The sequence below is a fragment of the Phyllobates terribilis genome, unplaced genomic scaffold (genome assembly GCF_046119375.1).
Source record: "Phyllobates terribilis strain yellow unplaced genomic scaffold, ASM4611937v1 Scaffold_9__5_contigs__length_417890890, whole genome shotgun sequence".
Lineage (NCBI taxonomy): Eukaryota > Metazoa > Chordata > Amphibia > Anura > Dendrobatidae > Phyllobates > Phyllobates terribilis.
In genome coordinates, this window is record NW_027362769.1 from 347025291 (window position 1) to 347049128 (window position 23838).

The following is a 23838-nucleotide window of genomic DNA, read 5'->3' on the forward strand; positions in this document are numbered from 1 at the left end:
ATAATTTCCATCTATTGTCTATTTCATTTGCACAACAGCATGTGAAATTGATTGTCAATCAGTGTTGCCTCCTAAGTGGACAGTTTGATTTCACAGAAGTTTGATTTACTTGGAATTATATTCTGTTCTTTAAGTGTGTGTGTGTGTGTGTATATATATATATATATATATATATATATATATATATATATATATATATTTTCTCCCAAATAAAATTATATTTTTATATATACTGTATATATATATATATATATATATATATATATATATATATATATATATACACAGTACAGACCAAAAGTTTGGACACACCTTCTCATTTAAAGATTTTTCTGTATTTTCATGACTATGAAAATTGTACATTCACACTGAAGGCATCAAAACTATGAATTAACACATGTGGAATTATATACTTAATAAAAAAGTGTGAAACCACTGAAAATATGTCTTATATTCTAGGTTCTTCAAAGTAGCCACCTTTTGCTTTGATGATTGCTTTGCATACTCTTGCCATTCTCTTGATGAGCTTCAAGAGGTAGTCACCGGAAATGGTCTTCCAACAATCTTGAAGGAGTTCCCAGAGATGCTTAGCACTTGTTGGCCCTTTTGCCTTCACTCTGCGGTCCAGCTCACCCCAAACCATCTCGATTGGGTTCAGGTCTGGTGACTGTGGAGGCCAGGTCATCTGGCGTAGCACCCCATCACTCTCCTTCTTGGTCAAATAGCCCTTACACAGCCTGGAGGTGTGTTTGGGGTCATTGTCCTGTTGAAAAATAAATGATGGTCCAACTAAATGCAAACCAGATGGAATAGCATGCCGCTGAAAGATGCTGTGGTAGCCATGCTGGTTCAGTATGCCTTCAATTTTGAATAAATCCCCAACAGTGTCACCAGCAAAGCACCCCCACACCATCACACCTCCTCCTCCATGCTTCACGGTGGGAACCAGGCATGTAGAGTCCATCCGTTCACCTTTTCTGCGTTGCACAAAGACACGGTGGTTGGAACCAAAGATCTCAAATTTGGACTCATCAGACCAAAGCACAGATTTCCACTGGTCTAATGTCCATTCCTTGTGTTCTTTAGCCCAAACAAGTCTCTTCTGCTTGTTGCCTGTCCTTAGCAGTGGTTTCCTAGCAGCTATTTTACCATGAAGGCCTGCTGCACAAAGGCTCCTCTTAACAGTTGTTGTAGAGATGTGTCTGCTGCTAGAACTCTGTGTGGCATTGACCTGGTCTCTAATCTGAGCTGGTGTTAACCTGTGATTTCTGAGGCTGGTGACTCGGATAAACTTATCCTCAGAAGCAGAGGTGACTCTTGGTCTTCCTTTCCTGGGGCGGTCCTCATGTGAGCCAGTTTCTTTGTAGCGCTTGATAGCTTTTGCAACTGCACTTGGGGACACTTTCAAAGTTTGCCCAATTTTTCGCACTGACTGACCTTCATTTCTTAAAGTAATGATGGCCACTCGTTTTTCTTTACTTAGCTGCTTTTTTCTTGCCATAATACAAATTCTAACAGTCTATTCAGTAGGACTATCAGCTGTGTATCCACCAGACTTCTGCACAACACAACTGATGGTCCCAACCCCATTTATAAGGCAAGAAATCCCACTTATTAAACCTGACAGGGCACACCTGTGAAGTGAAGACCATTTCCGGTGACCACCTCTTGAAGCTCATCAAGAGAATGCCAAGAATGTGCAAAGCAGTCATCAAAGCAAAAGGTGGCTACTTTGAAGAACCTAGAATATAAGACATATTTTCAGTTGTTTCACACTTTTTTGTTAAGTATATAATTCCACATGTGTTAATTCATAGTTTTGATGCCTTCAGTGTGAATGTACAATTTTCATAGTCATGAAAATACAGAAAAATCTTTAAATGAGAAGGTGTGTCCAAACTTTTGGTCTGTACTGTTTATATTATATATAAATATAATATATAATAATATATATATATATATATATATATATATATATATATATATATATATATATATAATCAGACCGGATACTGATAAGGTGACATTCTCGGTGCTATCAGATCTCCTCCTCTCTGCAGTATTCCTGTTTAACACTAGAGGGCACATTGTGTCTTTCTCATAACTGATTTATGATCTACTATGTTATTTGCAAGGGCCAAGTTTCATTAAAAAGGAAACGTATTACCAGAAAAAAAATGCTATTAAACAGCAGATATGGGGTTAATCTGCAGGTTAATAGCGTTATTAACCTGTCCGGCGCCCACACTTAGCCGAATGCTGCGGGGAGAAAATTAACTTTATTCCTCCCCCTGCAGCATTCTAGTTTCAGTCACGGGGGCAGCGCTGGCATTGACTGACCGCTGGCCCAAATGCAGAGCCAGTGTCAGTCAGGGCTTGGAGCACGGTTATAGCCGCCCCTCTCTATACTCAGAGCGGTGACTAAACCGTTGCCGCCACCGTGACTGAAACCGGAACGCTGCTGGGGGAAATAAAGTTAATTTTCTCCCCGCAGCGTTCAGCTAAGTGCAGGCACCGGGGCAGGTTAATAACGCTATTAACCTGCAAATTAACCCCATACCTGCAGGTTAATAGCGTTTTTTCTGGTGACAGGTTCCCTTTAAAGCTTTTTATAGCTTACAACATAAGTAGTAATTGCATACCTCCCAAGGGTATTAAAGGAATGGCCCCCCTGAACATACCTGTAAGCTGTCTTTTCTGGCTTCTGATTATGTATTTGTTTCCTTCTTACTGTATGATCTGTAAGATTTATTGCTATGTGGCCTATAAGATTTGTATATCTAATACGTTTCCATGTAAAAATGTAAATAAGAACTTAAAGGGCACTTTTTATCACATCCATTTATGGCAAATAGCTCTTTCCACAAATGTATGTAATGTGTCTGATGCCAAGACCCTCCAACCATTGGTCAATCAGTGGGGCCACAGCACAATTCTGAGCATATATCCCTTTAAGTTTGCTGTCAGGAGACACAGTCTTTATTGTAAATAGGCTTACCGGAGGTCTTTAGGGGTCCAGGATGGGCAAATGCAATGTCACCATTTTCATTTAGCAATGGCTCAAGTTTTTAGTTCTTTACTAAAGAAGCTCTTCCATCAAAGTTTTTATCCTCTTAATATATTGCAGACATCATAGCACTGTGTATTTACAATTGATCATTTTGCCTTTCTATCCAGGTAATTCTTCTTTTCTCTGCTCCATGTACAAACAGGAAGGTGCTTTTCCCTGCATGAATCATTCCCCTCTTCAGCTGCTCCCTCATCCCATAGACTTTTGCAGTGACTCATGACTCATACATAGTGTTGAGCGAGTATGCTCGGGCCGAGCTCCGAGTTTTTACAGCTGCTCGGTGATATGGTTGAATCGCTCCTGTGTGCATGATTTGCAACTGTTTGACAGCTTTATTACATGTGAGGAATGTCTTTCTTACACATTCCTCACATGTAATAAAACTGTCAAACAGTCGCAAATCATGCACACAGGAGCGATTCAACCATATCACCGAGCAACTGTAAAAACTCGGAGCTCGGCCCGAGCATACTCGGACAGAACATACTCGCTCAACACTACTCATACAGGGAAAATTGACCTCCAGTTTCTACATTGAGCTCAGAAGGATTCAGCTAGTCGGTTTTTAATCACGTGATGTCATAGACTTAATGGGAAAGAGAAGAATTATCTGCGTAGAAATGAAAAATGAGCAATTGTAAGTACACAGCGCTGTATAATATGATGCCTGCAATATATTAAAAGGATAAAAATGTTGATGGGACAATGCTGTGCCTTCACATTTCCTTTGTGCACCCAATTGGAGGCTGTGTCTGAGCTGTAGATAATGGGGTATGATGACATTTTGGGGTCGGTAGAGAATCTGAAAGGAGCCGGTGGGTTCCACTATAGATATATGATGGCCAGATCATATGACTGTGTAGCTCAGCTCCAATTGAAGTGAATAGTGGCTAAGCTGCAGTACCTGAGAATGGCTACTACACCGTGTACCGAGCGATGGTGTTCTAGCTTTCTACAATATATATCCGCCAGCCACTTTAGACTGTAGCATAACTAGGAACAGAGCTGTCAATCACAATGAAGATCCACCCACATTCAGCTGCTCAGCTCTATAAACAATGGAGTCAAAGTTTTCGCTAACTTCTATGTACATATGTGGTGATGTACCTCACTGGAATGGTAAAAAAAAACCTTGATCTGTGGCTTTACATACACTAGTAGCTGTGTCAGTGTTGCAGTCTCATTGTGACATTTACGTTAAATGGAATCTGTCACGTTGAAGGTAATGTCCAGTGTGCAAGCAGCGTATCGTAGAGCAGGAGGAGCTGAGCAGATTGATATATAATTATGTGGGGAAATATTTGTTTAGCTTGTATTTTACCAATGTGCTCAGCTCTTCCTGCTGCCGCCTGCAGATCACGCTCCATGTTCGGGTGACCATTCCCTTTAAGTTGCCTTTTCTTGACTTCTAAAATCAGGACGTAGCACAAGGATACTTTATTCTCTGCATGTCTCGATCAGCTACAACCAGCAAATTCCCAGAAAACAATTCCCAATCCACTATCAAATGTCAGTGTTCTACTCAAACAGGATATATTAGATATCATTCCTGACCAGGTGCCTGTAGTCTGGTTTCCAGCCTGACATCTGAACGTACTGGAATAGACTATGGACATGTATAGAAGGGATCAAATATCATCTACTAAATCCTGAACTTTTTTTAGTATTTGACTCTTTCCAACTTTTATTATAGATCAAGTAATGCTGGATTTCGATATCGCTATGAACCCAGTGGCGAAAAATGATGGACATTTAATTCGATCTCATGAAAGGGATGGAAAGCCTAGATGTCTTGCATTCGTCGCACATGGTTTGGACTTAAAGGGGCATAAAGAAGCCTTGTGAAATGTCCCTTTATTGCCTTCATTAGGTTTCTTAACCACTTGCCATCATCTTGCGGTCTTTCAATGTTCTAATGAAACGTGCCTCTTTATAATAATAACTAGATGGTGGCCCGATTCTAACGCATCGGGTATTCTAGAATAGGTATGCGGCCGACCGGGCGCAAGCAGCAGAGCGGTGTTTACATTTGGCGCCAAAATCGCTGATTGGTCGAGGCCGGCAACCGCGACCAATCAGCAAAGCGGTGTTTAAATGTGGAGCCAAGATCGGTGATTGGTCGCGGTCGATATTTAAATGTGGCGCCCAAATCGGTGATTGGTCGCGGGCAGCGTCCGCGACCAATCAGCACAGCGGTGTTTAACTTTTGCGGTAAGATCAGTGATTGGTCGGGTCCGAAGACCGCGACCAATCATCGAATCGTCTTGGTGAGGACCGGGGAGCGGCGCTGCCTGTGCGGGTACTTCCGCTGCGAAAACCCAGGACATGAGCGGGCGCTCGCAGCAGAAGTATCCCGACCCGCAGCACCGCTCCCCGGTCCTCCCTTCCGCATGGAGGTCAGCGACGCCCGCGGTCGGGGTCCTTCCGCTGCTACCGGCCGGGAGATGAGCGCCTCGCGCCGCTCATCTCCCGGCTGCATCGCCGCTGAGCTCCGTCCCGCTGATGAGCCGCTAACGGCCGCCATCTTTTTTCAGAAATCTCGCGGCGCTGATTGGCCGCTGCCGGACCAATGAGCGACACGGGATTGACAGACAGACGGGATAAGACGATTATATATAGATCTTTTTATTTATATAGTGCCAACATATTCTGCAGCGCTTTACAATTCAGACAAGTTACATACATTATCGCTGTCCCTATTAGGGCTCACAATCTACATTCCCTATCAGTATGTCTTTGGAGAGTGGGAGGAAATCCACGCAAACACGGGAGAACATACAAACTCCTTGCAGATGTCGTCCTTGGTGGGATTTGAACCCAGGACCCCAGAGTTGCAAGGCAGCAGTGCTAACCACTGAGCCACCATTGGACATGAGAAGGCAAATGTGGCTTCACACTGGGATCGTGTTGCCGCTGCTCCCCCTCAATCTCAGCGCAACCATGACGAAGCAGTGAACCGTGCGCATGCTCAGCAGTCCGGATGGGATGGGAGCCCCCTTTAGATGTTGTGGTCAAAAGCGTCCAAGGCATCTAAGGAGTTTGAAGGCGGGAGGGGGCTCTGTGTCTTTCAGAGACCATGATCAAATTCAGCTGAGTGTGGAGAATTGCATTATACATTACATTCTGGATTGGGAACCTTCTGCCGTGCTTCAGCTCTCTTCTGGCAATCGGAGTGCTGTACTTTTATCTTAATTTGTATGGGGGGGAAGGGGGTCTTCCAATTCTCCGAGAAAGGAAACATGTTGGAATTCCGATGACCGATCCTTTTGTCCTCTGGCAGATCTCTCATAGACCATACAGCCAAGAGATCTTGTGCGTGGAGCGAAGTCTCCCAAAGAATTGTTGGGCCGACAGCTATATAACATAGATGTGGACCATAATGCTCATGGGAGCTACTACACCAACACATGAATATTTCTAGTCATGAAGGCAATCAAAAGAGCAAGTTGTATGATAATCATTCAGTCAGCCTTCATGTAGAAGTTTCTGAATGCCAATTGTGTTCTCTTTTGACCAATGACACAAGGCTTTTGTAGGTTGCTTTAGCAGGTATTCTGCAGGTTCTCCTTTGGAAACACCGGCTGCTGAAGTAACGTACCTGTCTTACAAGGAGACTGGGGGGAGACCTGAGCAGCATTGGGGTGTGACATTGGTATACTTTATTTTCAGCATGTCCGAGTTGATCACTGCTTTAAACATTTTCAAAAAAAATCCATCACATGTACAAATAATGTTCGTTAAAAGCAAAATGAGACACTATGTTCACATAGAACAGATTTGGTGGAAAGCTTTCGCAACTAGAAGTCCTTCCATACTTTTGGAGAAAACACATGGATTTCTGAAAAGACAATTTAGATTCATAAAACTGTTGCATGTACCCTTTAGTGCCACCATACACATTAGGTTAATGCCGGTGGGTTTGGCCAACAGTCTAATGTGTATAGAGGCCTCCTGACTCTTCCACCATAGCTGATGATGGGGAAATAAAAATCCAGTGAATTCAATCTCAGATTACCCATCAGTTTGTTCTCAGAGAGGAGTCTGGCAGCTGCTCACTCATGGAGACCACAGGATCTCCATCATTCTGTCCACACCTATCTATAGTGTAGATCGCCTCATATTCTAAGCACCTTTCATACTGAAGCAGTAACTTTTTTTTTTTTTGAAGCAGCAGTGAAGATAGGGCAGCTAAGCTTCAACACTTTGGGACCCAGTCCATTTTTTTTTCTTGTCTTCCATTATCTTCTGTGACCCTGGATGGGGGAAATTATACCAAAAAGGCATCCAGGATGGGGAAAATTATACCAGGAAGGGGCTCAGTAGGTGAGACAGTGTAAAGGGTCCAGTATGGGGCACATTATAACAAGAAGGAGCCAGGATTGAAGACATTAGTATTGGAACTGGCACAGGATAGTGGACATTATATTAGAAGGGGACTTATTATACCAGTATGGGGGACATTATACCAGGAAGGGGTGCAGGAGGGAGGACATACCAGGAAGGGCCCAAGCATTGTCATTCTGAACAGTTCCTTTGAGGATGATGACCAATGCTGTTACAAGCAGACCAGTGGGGAATGTTACCAAGAATATTTGTATTAATCTGGTTGCCTGACTATTCTCTGTATAGCCATTGAATTAAAGAAGTATTCCCATGTCAATACGTACTAGGTGTAATAAAAAAATAAATATATCCTGCTGATTAGCTTTGTTACTTACCCCATGTGCAGGGCATTGCAGTATCTTAGATATCCATGGTTACAGCCACTCAGACAGTGACAGTTGGTTAGCTGTTAGTGGTTGTAACCATGAATACCTAAGCTACTGTGATGCCCTGCACACGGGGTAATCAACATGGCTAATCAGAAGACCTATACTACACATTTAATTGTATGTACAGTAATATGAAAAAGTTTGGGCACCCCTATTAATCTTAAGCTTAATGTTTTATAAAAAATTGGTGTTTTTGCAACAGTTATTTCAGTTTGATATATGTAATAACTGTTGGACACAGTAATGTTTCTGCCTTGAAATGAGGTTTATTGTACTAACCGAAAATGTGGAATCTGCATTCAAACAAAATTTGACAGGTGCATAAGTATGGGCACCCTTATCATTTTCTTGTTTTAAATACTCCTACCTACTTTTTACTGACTTACTAAAGCACTTTGTTTGGGTTTGTAACCTCATTGAGCTTTGAACTTCATAGCCAGGTGTATGTAATCATGAGAAAAGCTACTTAAAGTGGCCACTTGCAAGTTGTTCTCCTGTTTGAATCTCCTCTGAAGAGTGGCATCATGGGCTCCTCAAAACAACTGTCAAATGATCTGAAAACAAAGATTATTCAACATAGTTGTTCAGGGGAAGGATACAAAAAACTGTCTCAGAGATTTAACCTGTCAGTTTCCACTGTGAGGAACATAGTAAGGAAATGGAAGAACACAGGGACAGTTCTTGTTAAGGCCAGAAGTGGCAGGCCAAGAAAAATATCAGAAAGGCAGAGAAGAAGAATGGTGAGATCAGTCAAGGACAATCCTCAGACCACCTCCAGCGAGCTGCGGCATCAACTTGCTGCAGATGGTGTCACTGTGCATCGGTCAACTATACAACGCACTTTGCACAAGGAGAAGCTGTATGGGAGAGTGATGCGAAAGAAGCCGATTCTGCAAGCACGCCACAAACAGAGTCGGCTGAGGTATGCAAAAGCACATTTGGAGAAGCCAATTTCTTTTTGGAAGAAGGTCCTGTGGACTGATGAAACCAAGATTGAGTTGTTTGGTCATACAAAAAGGCGTTACGCATGGCGGCAAAAAAAACACAGCATTCCAAGAAAAACACTTGCTACCCACAGTAAAATTTGGTGGAGGTTCCATCATGCTTTGGGGCTGTGTGGCCAATGCCGGCACCGGGAATCTTGTTAAAGTTGAGGGACGCATGGATTCCACTCAGTATCAGCAGATTCTTGACAATCATGTTCAAGAATCAGTGACAAAGTTGAAGTTACGCAGGGGATGGATCTTTCAGCAAGACAATGATCCAAAACACCGCTCCAAATCTACTCAGGCATTCATGCAGAGGAACAATTACAATGTTCTGGAATGGCCATCCCAGTCCCCAGACCTGAATATCATTGAACATCTGTGGGATCATTTGAAGAGGGCTGTCCATGCTCGGCGACCATCAAACTTAACTGAACTGGAATTGTTTTGTAAAGAGGAATGGTCAAAAATACCTTCATCCAGGATCCAGGAACTCATTAAAAGCTATAGGAAGCGACTAGAGGCTGTTATTTTTGCAAAAGGAGGATCTACTAAATATTAATGTCACTTTTCTGGTGAGGTGCCCATACTTATGCACCTGTCAAATTTTGTTTGAATGCAGATTGCACATTTTCTGTTAGTACAATAAACCTTATTTCAAGGCAGAAACATTACTGTGTCCAACAGTTATTACATATATCAAACTGAAATAACTGTTGCAAAAACACCAATTTTTATAAAACATTAAGCTTAAGATTAATAGGGGTGCCCAAACTTTCATATAACTATTAGCTAATATTATTACACCTACTACCTATTGGGATAGGATCTTTGAGATGGGAATACCGCTTTAACTCAGTTCTTGGACCGTTCCTGGTGTAATGTCCCCCATCGTGGTATAAACGACAGGTTCCAGGATGGAGGACATTATTAATAAGCTCACTTATAGTATAATGTCTACCATCCTGAGACAGTTCCAATAATAATTTCTGATTGGATTTATTATTACTACACCTACTACATATTGGGATAGGATCTTGGAAAAGGGAATACCTCTTTAAAGCAGTCAGCCACTTTATAAAAAAAAAAAAAAAAAAAAACCTGCTACTCAAAGTCCTATGGAACTAGCTGTAGACTGTCTCTAGCTCCTCCCACCATAGAATTCTAATAAAAAAAAAAAAAAAACAGTAACGGTCATTTTCGCTCCCAGAAATGGGGAAAATCCGTCCTCACTGAATACGGATTTTAGCCATGAATTGAGAATGAACGACCACTTCAGCAGGAGAAAGAAGCAGATTTTTCTATGAAGACAAATTACAAAGTTTCTTATTTTCATGTATACTATTGATTTAAGAAGTAAGAATGTGAATAATGGTAAGAGCTTTGTGAAACAATATAAACATTAAACTCACAATATGCTCCCCCTAGTGGTGACTGCAGATAAAATTCAGGCTATCATTTAAGCATGGCTATGGAAGAAACAAGTCTCTAAATCAGAACAAAAATAAAATTACAAAAAACAAGTCCTACTGGTCTGAACTGTTGTATTCTTCTATTTTACCCCCCAATTACATAAAAACAGACCATACTGAAAGTAAGAACTATTTATTGGTTTGTAGTTTGGGTTGCAAGCAATAATATACATATATTAGACACCCATACTTATTCAGTGCAGAATGGTTAACAAGTGTAGATTTGGAAAGAACCAAGACATGAAGCATTGGAGCAATGCGCCTCACATGTCTACGACAGGAATACGAGACACACGACTTTCAGACATTTTATTTCCCATGTTGAGTTTGCAGCATTCTTTGTCTAATAAAATATTGAGAAACTTTATACAATATACAAAAAGTTAAATATATCTAAGGGAAGGTGGGCTCCTCCTTCACCGCCAGTATGCCAGATGGGTTATTAAGAACATGTGAAATTACTCCATGTATGTAGACCGAAATGGATCATTTCTCCTGGTCATTCTCCAGAAGAGGACACTTTACAGATGCTGTACAATATTAAACTTTAAAGAGGTTTTATTTTTTCTTTTTAAGAAAATGCATTGGATGGCCTATCTATAAAACTGGCTACCAATATGTGATCAGTGGGGGTCGTAAAGGCTACGCCAGGAAAGGAGCCAACAGAAAAGGAATGAGCTGCGGTAACCGGAACAGATGCACCCCTGGACTAACTGTGGTTGGCCATGGTGCTCACTGTATCTGCTCCCTGGATTCCCACTGATGACCCATTCATTGTCTAGCCTTTATGACTGGGTCATCAGTGGGAAGGGAACCGAAGCTAGTCTATCCTTTAGCTAGTATTCCCACTGACAACCCACTCATCGTCTATCCTTTAGCTAGGATTTACTTTTTTTCTCTTCCAAGTTTGGACCTTTTTTTTTTTTTTTTTTCTTTAAAATGACCCATTTTTTAGAAAAAGCACCACTCTCAATGGGCTCTGCCCAGTATTGCAGCATAGACCAATTAACTCAATACCAATCCCAGCCCATTGGCAGGTGTGGCGGTGTTGCTCAGGAGTGGAGAAGACCTTTTCTTCTCAAGACGTTACCTAGGATTAGAATAGACAAAAGATCACGTTGGGTAACAGCCAATTTTAAGATTATAGGTCATCACTGACTCTGATGCCAAACGTAAATCAATAGCTCCACTTACTGGATTCCTAATGGGCAATATAATCTTTATTTTTAGACTCAGAATTTTGTAATGACAAAGTCTTGAAGGAATGAAACACTGTACAGCATTTCCTCATGTAAGCAAAACCGAAAAGGAAGCAGAATCCTCTCTTGTTGGGGGCAACGCTGAATGACTCAGAGCCGGATCCCACATGTTGGCGGCTGCCTTCACTAGAACACCAGTTTTCGGCTATAAGGGCATTTTGGTATTATAGCCATCTCAAAGCAGCCTTATTGTAAATTGTTGGCCACAGTATCAAAGAAAAGCTAAATTAGCATTAATTACCCAGATAAACAAAGAGCCGGCCCCCTTCTCAGCACATATAGTGGGATAGGAGGCAGATTTCTCATTTCAGTGGCTAAATCAGCCCCCTTTACTCATTCACGGTCAAATGCTTTGCTGGTAGGTGAGCAGTCAGCCCCCTTCTGTCTATACATCAGCTGTATCAGAAGGGGCTGGTAAGCCATTGGCATGAATAGTCAACCAGTTACCATCACAAAGGCTGGAACTGTTGTCCTTCGTCAGACAAACAAGAAGATCTGCTGAAAATGGACCATGAAGCTGAAGATCGGGGACATATTTCTCATGTCAAGTATATTAGCAAGTTACAAAACGTGCCAATATAAAGCAACCGTTTAACCCATCACATATGATCATCCTCCAGCTGTGTGTTCCAGTCCTCCTGCATCCAAGGCAGCAGCTACAATGGGGGTAGGGATCAGTGGTAAGTCAGAACCAAGGCTCAACAGGAAAGGTTAGGGGAAGCGTAGTTTAGACGTACCAAAGCAATGTCCATGCTACTGCAGTGGAAGAAGGGACCATGAAGACAGCTTCAGCACCAAGGAGAATGTTAAAACATAATTGCACAGTAAAAGTTAAGAATGTTGTGAGAAAAAGCAAAGAAAAAAAAAAAATAAAGAATCCATAAGCTTACGCGTTTTATAGATGCGAGTAAGGGTTACCAACCCAAAACGCATAAGCTGATGGATTCTTAATCTTTTTTGCCTTTTCTCACCATGTTTTTAGTTGCACAATAAAAGTTATGATTTAACATTTTCTTAGGGGTGCTAGAGCCCTGTCCTCATGGACCCCTTTTCCATTTCTGACCTGGATACCAGCCTGGTGTGTTCCTACCCTCCCTGACCAAACAAGGTCTACCAGGGGGATCCTATATGAATACAAGTGGTTTTCACACTGGATTGTCCTCCTTGGAAGGTGAGCCGATTACCCTTTTTTCTCTTGTGGATGGCAAGAAGAACAAACAAATTAATTATGGAACAAATCAAGCCAGACATGTCACTCAAAGCAAGGATTACCAAGCTATGACTTGCCTAGTTTGGACAGATCATCCGAAGAGAGCAATCACTGGAGGAGAACATCCTGGTCAGAACAACAGAAGGAATAACCTGATGGCTTAATACTATCAAGATAGTGATGGAGAAGAACCTGGTGGACCTATCTAGATTTGCACAAGATCGATCTTCCTACAACACGTTCATCCATCAAGTCAACCTGGCTTGAAATCGAGCTGAAGGCCATTAATAATGCTACCACAGTGGCCACTTTGGATGCAGAAAGACTGGAGACAGCGAGAGGCCACAAGATTGGGTGAACAAACTTGACAAACGTATAGCCAAGTCCAGTGGCACTTTAAGAACAACCAATAGTAATCTCAAACTACCCCTTTAAGCCACACATGGGAAGATCCTTTGACCAGACTGGTTTTATCCCTTTGACTCCTAGAATGCCCTGCGCGGAATTTTTCTAAATGTGCAACAAAACTTAGTTTTTAAAAAGGACATCATGTACATTTAATGAACAGAAATGGTGCTCAATAAAAATAAAAGACTCAATAAAAAGGAATGATGGGACCTATACATCGAGGCGTCTGGTTACAAATAAAAGGAACCAGATAGTTTAGTCGAGGCAGTTCACAGCAAATAACCCGGTCGTACACGGGAGGCTTATGTAAGATAGTCCTTTTGAATTTCCCAAGTGATGTGAAGATTAGAGCCACTTACAACCAGACCGTTTAATGTGAAAACACTGAAGAGCCATTGAATTATTGAGTAAAAGGAGAAACTTTGTAACAGGATTAGTTCACAGCAAGAGGCTTTCAGAACATGTCTGCAAATATACCCACGGAACTATAGCTCACTGGATAAAAGGAGTTAAAACAGCACAAAATCCATTAGTGGATGAGAACAACTGGAAGGAAACTGCACTTCGTAGATTGTCAACGTGGTTCGAAAGTAGGAGAAACCCCCCCCGCTATGTGCACGGAGTATAGTCCGGGTTCAGTGCATATAACAACGTGCCACGTAATGCATGCACACGTCCTCGTGGTGGCCATTGGTACAAAAAAATAAAAGTTAGTCCACCAGTGTTGTACTAGACACCACCCTGCGATTGGTTTGGAGCATCTGCGCTATCCCAATGCACCAGCTTCATAGAAATGACCACCGACTCCCACGTGGCACAAGACGGAAGGACCACGGTGACAGCAAGTTGACACCAGAGCTTTGCAATGTAGCAAAAAATAAGATTGCAAGCCAGTCGAAAAAAGAAAGTAGTTACAGATTAGCCCTTTATGTACTGCATTAGTTTTTATATACAGTAGAATTCAGAACACATTATATTAGCCCTTTTAAACATGAGTGACAAATTATGAACATCTACCAAAAAGTATGGGGGATGAGGGGGGGGATTAGGTTAGTGAAGAAATACAAAGGCTTATATTATCTTACTCCAGCAGTGAACAAATCTTGGCATACACATTATCTGTACTGTATAGGCGTGGGACTCGCAGGTTGTAGAAATTTATCTGGACTGCGTACAAACATGATGTGTACATTTAGGGTAATAGCGCACAGCAACAAGTAACGTCAATGTGCGAGACCAACCGTATCATCTGAAAACGCCATGGCAGTCTGTCGAGATATGGACTGAGAAATCTGGACCAGCCCTACAAGTCAGATATATAAAAACCAACCTTCAAAAGATCTAAACATGGTGAGAACCAGGCATCCTAGTCCTGTCACTGGCATCCAGGCTTGTGCGATAAGTCAGGCTCACACCAGGTGGAAAAACCCAAACTGGATGTTAGTCTGCAAATCCATGCAAAAAATAAAAAAAATCCAATGATCAGCCTTCCTGTGGATTCCGTTATTTACCGGCTTTCATTGGGTCTAATCCATACATGTCAAACTCTGGCCCACATGGTGGTTTTATTTAGCCCCTGACACAAGAACCACCACCCCAATGTGCAGCCATTATTCTGTATGGAGGACGATGTAGGGCCCATTATTCTGTATGGAGGACGATGTAGGGCCCATTATTCTGTATACTGGTTAGTCCAAGACTTTGTCCAAGTTTTTCATTTTGGCCTTCTGTGTGTTTGACATCCCTGGTCTAATCCAATTTAATAAGTGACCCCCGTCACTATATTTGTTCCTCTACCCAAAGCACATTTAAAATCCACATTTTCATTGTGCATCAGATTTACCTATATAAATGGCAACCATGATTAAATAGATCTTAAACCTGATAAGGCCAGTGTGCTTACGTTGAAAATTCAGGCCTGAAAGGACTACATCAATCCTTTTTTTCTGAAAGTTGTCACGTCAGATATTGAAGTGAGAATTTCTCAAGTCCAGCTGTACACCTAAAATAAGAATTAGAGAACCATTCTGATACGGATTGGAATGAGAGTACACCGGCAGCATCAGGTTTGAGAGATTTATTTAATAACAAGCAGTTTGTGATGCGATATTCACTGGGAGGTAGATTTTGCCAAATAAAAACAAAGCACCATAATAAAAAGTTTCCTACATGTAATATACCCATGGTGTTATCAATCCCACTTACATTGAAATAAATGTTTTCGTTGGAATTCTCCTTTGTATGTTAGTGTTATAAATTAATGCCAATCGACTTGCCATATTGTCAAAGAAGGCTTGTATGGGCAATTAATCTGCCGTGTTAAAGGGGTACTCCCATCTCAAATATCCTACCCCAGTATGGAGTAGGTATAATAAAATATTAGCAAATCCCTCCAATTAGAAATGTAGTATAGTTCTCTGATTGACTGTCTCTTGCCCTATGTGCAGGGCATTGCAGTAGCTTAGGTATCCATTGTTATGACTCCTAAGAGCCAACTGTTACTATATGAGTGGTTGCAACCATTGATACCCAAGCTACTGCAATGCCCTGCACATGGGGTAAGAGACATAGCGAATCAGAAGAACTACACTTCTAATTGGATGTATTTGCTATAGTTACACCTACTCCATATTGGGATAGGATCTTTGAGATGGGAATACCCCTTTAAGACTGCATTGGGTGTATGCAGTCGCAGGTTTGGCAAAAACTGCACCTCGGCCGCAACACGTGACCACAGCCTTAGTTTTATATGACCATACTCTATGTAATAATAATAGTGAGCAAGGGGTGGCAGGGACTGTCATACTTTATTATAATCCCCATCTGTGTGCAAATTCAACTAATTAGTTGAATACCTTCATTTATTAGACATACTGCAAGGTGTATTAATGAATTTCTGTTTGTATATATTGCCTTAGTTCATAGCAAGAAAAACCCACAATAAAACCATGCAGCCATAATGAAAAACTGCTTCTCCTTCACAACGGCCTTGCCCATAGCAGCCAATCAGCCCTCCGCTTTCATCTCTGAAATTGCTCTGATAAAATGAAAGCCTAGCGCTGATTGGTTGTTCTAGGTAAATGAAGCCCTTATTGCTCATAGCAACCAATCAGAGCTGAGCTTTCATTTTACCTCAGCAGTTTCAAATAATGAAGCCAGACGTCTGGTTGCTATGGGCAGCAGAGACCAGATAAATGAGGCCTACATGCCCTCACAGAGCCAATACAAATGTGCTGCTCTATTGTTGACATGTCAAAACACACCTGACAGCCCCAACTTATTATGGCCACCAGGAACAAGAATGGAAGCTTCTCTTCCATGTTTACTTTATATGTACACTAGTGATGAGCGAGCATGGGATGCTCGGGTACACAGCATCGCGGGTGCTTGGGCGCCATGCTCAAGTCCCAGCCCAGCGTGTTTTGCGGCTGTTAGACAAAAAAAAAAAAACAAACAAGTGAGGTTTGCCTGCCATACACGGTAATGCCGTAGCCATGTTGGCTACAGCATTACCGTGTTTGGCACAAAATCCCTGGGGACTCGCCCATGACACTCGAGCACCCGCGATACTCAATGCATACCTGAGCATCCCACGGTCGCTCGAGTAGCAAGCACACTCGCTCATCACTAGTGTACACCTGATTATATTATATATATCTATCTATCTTTTTTTTTTCCCCACTACATCAGTAAAAGGAGGAGCTGAGATGTGAAATATTTAGGGAAGGACTTGTCTGGAAGAACACTATACGAGCTATACCAGTCCCACGATGTGCTGCAGATCTAAGTGATCACAACTGGATCTTTTCAGTGGTTTTAATGGACAGAAGACAGGACTTCAAAGAGAATATTTCTCAAAATTCCCTGCATCGCCATCTTAAATGCACAATCTTATATAAAAGACACCTATAGTTTTTGCCTGTGATAAGCTTTATAATCCATTCCTTACTGAACATGCCATATGCCAAGATGCAATCTGCTAGAAAGATAATATAATACATTGAAATGGGGGAGAATTAAAAAAAAAAAAAAAAAAAAATCTATATAAATATTTTTTTCTTTAATTTTTTTTTTTTTTGCCAAGGAAGAAGTAGAGTTTCGATGGAAGAAACCTTTTACAGATGTGACATGCTCCACGTTCTCTTTGCTGAAACTATGGGTGGGTCGACCAAAGAAGACATTTTTTTTTTATGTGGAGGAAGTGACTGGCTAAAAAAAAAAAAAAAGTTTTAGGTAGAGACTGGAGTTAAATATGGTGGGAAAAAAAAGTTAGTGTCAAAGTACAAATTGTAAGGATGTTACTCAGGTCGGGTCACCCCGGCTGTTAATACCACCAATGTAGAAAAAGGTTCTAGAAGAACGGCAAAGAAAATATATATAAAAAAAACAACAACCAAGGAGTAGGGAAGAGACGTGTAATAGACCCTTGGTCAAAGGTCTTCTTCAGCAGAGTCCCCATGAATGAAACACTGAAGTTCCACCACAAGTGCAGTACACGTTATTCATGGCGGCCCGATAAATGCAGGCTTTGTGGTGGCTCGTTACAATGGAGATTCTCCGCTTGCTTGGAATAAAATTATATAAAAACAAAAATATATATATTTCTTCTCTCAAAACACTTCACATTCGGGAGCCTCTCTCTTGCAAGATCTGAAAAGACAATATTAGGGATAGACAAGTGAGAAATGAAAGAAGAGGAGCATATGAGGAAAATCACAAGGAGCTAAAACTGGAAACTACAGACAGACATTCAGGGAACCACCTATGGGTACGAGCACACGACGGCTTTTACAGCCATATTTTTCAAGAGCAAGAAGCTCCAAGTGTTTTTTCTCCCTCTTGGAGTTTAATGGGTCATTTAACAGCCGACTAGTTTTGAGTGTTGCATCTTTGCACTGGAGGTTTCCATACTTTTTTTTACTCCATGTAACAATGATTTTTTTTTTCCAGGTTTTTTTTCCCCTCCAAGCAAAATGGTCAAAAAGACCTTGTATTATAAAGTACGGAGCGTCTTCCTCAGGTCACTTCTTGGCATCTTTGGAAACCTTAAGTGATTAAAAATATTCTCAAAAGGCTGAACAAATGAACCGCAAGTAGATTTTACATAATGTTCATTCTTCTGAACGGTCTTCAGACAGGTTGTGGAGGCAGCTAGCCTGAGAAAGACAGTGTGCACATACCCCAAGAGTAAAAATAATGAGTCTTTCCAGAAACAGAGGCATTATAAGCCATTGGCTCAGTCTTTTACTAGGAGAGAAAAAATAAAAATGGAGCGCAAGTGAGCATGTGCAACTGTCGCTCCTACAGTCCCTTATACACATGCTCACTATAACTCCATACTGTAGACAGACCTAGCAATCATACATTTACCACCAGTCCTATGGATAGGAGATAGGCCCTTTAAGGATTCTGCTGGGCCAACCACCATCGCTGAGATGGGTCATTGGACACTAGATTTGGGCCCCATTCCTTATTACAAATCTCTCGTGCAGTTGCGTAGCATGGTGGAGACCATCCCATCCATGGCTCAGGTGCACAAGCTATAAACATTGCGAATACTCCCTAGACAGTAGAATAGATTACAGGGTAACATTGTACTGATGCAAAGTGCAAATGACAGGTGCTAAATTAGGGACAGCTGCTACATGATGGCACACAACAGCCAGAGAAGTCTCCACTCCAGCAATTATCCCTGTGACCTCACAATAGAAGACCCTACTGCATACAGTTTTATTATTACATTCAATGACTAATCAGTATTCAGTGAGCTCCCCCTAGTGGCAGCTTCAGGAAGCATTTTATTTGACTATGCACGAGCTTTGTAACTTTTCTTGTAAGCTTTAGTTTTGAATCCTTTGAATCCATTGCAAGGAGGAAAAAAAAAAAAAGTATAGGTTTCAGTTTGTAGGCAGCTTTATGGCTATGCAATGGATATGGATATTTCTGAAAACGTTTGCTTTCCTGTCATTCTGATGCAATATTCCGGGCAAACACACTAAAAGCTAATAGCCAATTAAAAATACATATAAAATGCATTCATATTTAATAAAAGCAGTCTTGTGAAAAAGGTTTACTTTAATGCTCTAGGATACCTTAACCCCTTACCGACTGCCAACAGTCTTGCCAGCTCCTGAAATGTAGAAAGAACCACTTGGGTCTCAGAAGACAGTGGTTTCTCATTCCTCAGCTGCTTAATGAATGCTACATAGGTAACAGGAGCATCTGCAATGGTGGAGACCCAGATCAGCTTTACAAATATCATACAAGAATGGCTGCAGTTATAGGAAAACCCACCACAAAGAAGATTTTGGGAGCAGCTCGTAGCTCACGTTGTGTTGGTCAGATGCAATGTTAGGTATTCGAGATAATGGTCTCAGTGCTTGCAGGACGAGCAGCCATAATCTGCTAAACATGTGAGCCACTGGACACTGAAAACAATCCTTTAATAAGCTTAGTCCTTAGGATCCCTGGAGGCAGATCATAAAGTCTATAGCGATTTTATACATCCAAGTCACCAGGTCCCTTGTAGCCCCCTGTAAATCCAATGCAGCAGACAGCCTCCTCCCTTTACTCCAATGGTGTAGCATGGGTTTAAGAGTCTAAAAAAGGTGGGGAAATATACTGGGAGTTTGGTGAAGGTTTGGGAGTAGAGGGGAGTCAGGAAAGCTAGGGCTCACCAGTAATTTATAACTTAATCTGAGTCATTCATATCGTAATCCGTCTCTTCGTCCTCACTCTGTACCAGCATGCAGCATGCACGAGCAAAGAAAAGGAGCCAAAATTAAAGTGCAAACAAAAGAACAGAAAGATGAAAGAGCACAAATGCACCAAGCAGAAGATGCCCTGAATCTGTGGCTAGGTATGTATGTAGAGCATGCTATATAGTGGACTTAACCTGGCTACAACAGATCTGCAACATGTGCCCATAACTATATGATGACTGGCTGTGGTAGCCTGTGATCTCGTCAAAGGTGAGTAGATGGGAGCCTGTGGAGTCATTTAAATGCCACTGTTTGAGATTGGCATTTAAATAGTTAAAAATCTGAGCTAGCCATGGTCACTGCAGGTACAGGCAGACAGCTGTTCTGCCAAGCAGGAAGCAGGCTCAGCTCCTGAGCCAGCTTCATACGTTCCTTAATGACCTAGGATGTAAATTTTCTTCATAAATGTGATATCTGGAAGTGTGACAAACGAAAGGTGAGGGAGGTTTTGCCTCTGGGGTCCTCACCTATCCCATGTGGCCCGTTCACTGAATGGTCGTGCTAGACCCCTTTTCTCCCAAAAGGCAACCTACACATCAGATTATAAATGTTTGTTTGTAATACTCCTTAGTGATATAAAACCTAGTTAGATTGATGTCTGTATGAGAAAAGTTATGTAATTATGCATGTCTGATCTAATAGGAGAAGAAACTGGGGGAAAAGAAGTAATTTTAGGCATTTCCAGCGAGGCAGGTGGGTGAGCAAACAGAAAGAGCTGCTAATGGCAAAAAAAGGAGCCTCTGGTATAGCGTATACAGAGCAAAGCAGGCATTTGCGTTTGTAATAGACACGGATATTGATGAGCTTTTTAAAATGGATAGGTCAATATCAAATCTGTGGGGGTCCAAAACCTGACCCCCTCACTGATGAGCTGTTTGAAGGTCCTGTGGTGCTGGATATAAATGGTGTACAGAGTCAGCTCTGTATACAGTGTACTGGCTGTATTCCGCAGCGGCAGCTCAGCCCCTATTAGTGGTTGAGGGCAGAGCAGCAGCACCAGGAATGGCCACTACCCAGCTTACAGAGCAGAGCTGCAGCACCAGGAATGGCCACTACCCGGCTTACAGAGCAGAGCAGCAGCACCAGGAATGGCCACTACCCAGCTTACAGAGCAGAGCTGCAGCACCAGGAATGGCCACTACCCGGCTTACAGAGCAGAGCTGCAGCACCAGGAATGGCCACTACCCAGCTTACAGAGCAGAGCTGCAGCACCAGGAATGGCCACTACCCGGCTTACAGAGCAGAGCAGCAGCACCAGGAATGGCCACTACCCAGCTTACAGAGCAGAGCTGCAGCACCAGGAATGGCCACTACCCGGCTTACAGAGCAGAGCTGCAGCACCAAGAATGGCCACTACCCAGCTTACAGAGCAGAGCTGCAGCACCAGGATTGGCCACTACCCAGCTTACAGAGCAGAGCTGCAGCACCAGGAATGGCCACTACCCAGCTTACAGAGCAGAGCTGCAGCACCAGGAATGGCCACTACCCAGCTTACAGAGCAGAGCTGCAGCACCAGGAATGGCCACTACCCAGCTTACAGAGCAGAGCTGCAGCACCAGGAATGGCCACTACCCAGCTTACAGAGCAGAGCTGCAGCACCAGGAATGGCCACTACCCAGCATACAGAGCAGAGCTGCAGCACCAGGAATGGCCACTACCCAGCATACAGAGCAGAGCTGCAGCACCAGGAATGGCCACTACCCAGCATACAGAGCAGAGCTGCAGCACCAGGAATGGCCACTACCCAGCATACAGAGCAGAGCTGCAGCACCAGGAATGGCCACTACCCAGCATACAGAGCAGAGCTGCAGCACCAGGAATGGACACTACCCAGCATACAGAGCAGAGCTGCAGTACCAGGAATGGCCACTACCCAGCATACAGAGCAGAGCTGCAGTACCAGGAATGGCCACGGCCCAGCATACAGAGCAGAGCTGCAGTACCAGGAATGGCCACGGCCCAGCATACAGAGCAGAGCTGCAGCACCAGGAATGGCCACTACCCAGCATACAGAGCAGAGCTGCAGCACCAGGAATGGCCACTACCCAGCATACAGAGCAGAGCTGCAGTACCAGGAATGGCCACAAGTTGGAGTACAGAGCTGTGCTGTCCCGGCTCCGTACACCAGTCACTTCTATCCTCCGCAGAAGCTGCACACTGCTGATCTTTGGGGGATGCAGAATGTCAAACACCAACGATGATATTTTTGACCTATACTAAGCGCTGGACAGCCCACTTTAGTGTTAGGTATTTGGTATGCTCCAATGTGCAATTAAGAGGTACCCTCCACCCCTAAAGGACACGACTTACCTTCGCCTTTTCACTAGGTTCACTAGCAGTGCCGTAAGGCGTATTGTGCAACTCTTTAGAGACTACACACAAGAACTCCGCTTGATCTTCATTTCCATAGTTATAGGAAGAACCGATGCTGACGAGCTTCAAGAGAAAAACAAATGAAGGAAAGAAAAAAAAAAAATCAGCCATGAACAAAATCAAAATGTCTGCAATTAAGACATTACTGGAAGGCCATAAATGCAGTAATTGTAAGGGTCAGCAACACCCTGCCCCTGCGGGATGCAACATTACGCATTTCACTTGATTAGATTGTTTAAACGTATAAGGGATGAACGTATCTGCGTGTAGAACAGGACGGACTTGAAGTTTTTTCCCCCACTCAAAAGGGAAGGAAGAAAGGAGGCCCCCCACGTCCAATCCGCCTCTCACTACGGGAGCATGGCCACGTCCTGCCCCCGCCAATCTCTACTTGCAGCCGTGATGTGCAGTCTATGTACACGACTGCCCATTACTCCGCTTGGCACGCGCACTGCACCTGATGGCATCATCCAGGGGCCAGAAATGGGCAGCAGCCATCATGTTATGCATCGGGGGCACCACAATGCTGCCGAGAGACCCCCAGTGCGGTAGGGTACCTCTTCATCTTATACCTCATTTTTGCACGTTTTCCTAAAATTAATATTTTTTTAGCTTGATAATTTGTCTATTTTTAACATTCTGTGTAAGTTAGGCGAGAACTTTTCCAATTTTTTTTTGTTGCAAAACTCGATTTAGAAATTATTTGGCCTTTATCCACTTAAACAGAATATGATAAAAGCCATCCTAGAAAAATCAGTATTTATAAAAGGTGGGATCCTAAAGGTTAGAGGTTTATCCTGTTGTGTCCCCGGCCCGAGACATGTAGTATTACATGGTGACCATATGTCTGTCCTATGTGGTACAGAAATGGGTAGGTCCGCCTGATCGACCACCGAGGGTAAACCCACATCCCTATGATGTCCACACCCCCAATAGGGCTGTCTAAAGCCCATTTACCCACTAGACAGGCGAGCAACAATTTTAGGAATTTACTCAAGACAAGTCCAGGCTAGAACACCAAAAAAATAAAGTCCGCTTAATTCATAGGGGTTCATTAACATGTTCAATTATTCCACTGCAGAATTTCTACTGAATTTTGCATCAAAACGCCATGTGCCTTACATGCAGATTTCCTTCTACATAAGGTAAAAGTTGATATAAAATGTGCACGTTAATTCCAGCTGCGGACTTCTCTGCAGAATGGATGAAATTTGACTCAATCCAATTTATTTTGCTGCCCCGCCAATATTCTGGATTTTACTTCTGCAAATCCTAATTGAGAAATCCACATCCTATCCGCCACATGTGAACATAAACCTTTTTTTTCCCCCTACCAAACGTAAATCTTTCAAACCCTCACAAAAAAGGGAAAGGGGAGGCAGATACAAACTTAAAAGGAACATTAATACTTTAAACAAGGTAACCAAGTAAGAAGGCAATGTATAAGGATTTACATATTCAAGAAAAGCAAAAGATCAGCCGAGAAGAAGACGCCATATCCGAGCTACAAATTAGGTAATCAGTGGG

The 23838-nt window shown here is 42.5% G+C and overlaps 1 protein-coding gene across 2 annotated transcripts in view; it reads right to left on the reverse strand.

Moving 5' to 3' along the window:
* Positions 1-10417: 10417 nt before the first annotated feature.
* The window catches only part of LOC141162225 (BTB/POZ domain-containing protein KCTD5), a 29872-nt gene continuing 16451 nt past the window's right edge, over positions 10418-23838 (reverse strand). For both annotated transcript variants that reach the window (XM_073648094.1, XM_073648095.1), the window contains 2 exons: positions 22249-22374; positions 10418-17827 (listed from right to left, as the gene is read on the reverse strand). In XM_073648094.1, the coding sequence (XP_073504195.1) occupies positions 17798-17827; positions 22249-22374 (156 nt within the window). In that variant the 3' untranslated portion in view covers positions 10418-17797. The remainder of the gene's footprint in view (positions 17828-22248; positions 22375-23838) is intronic.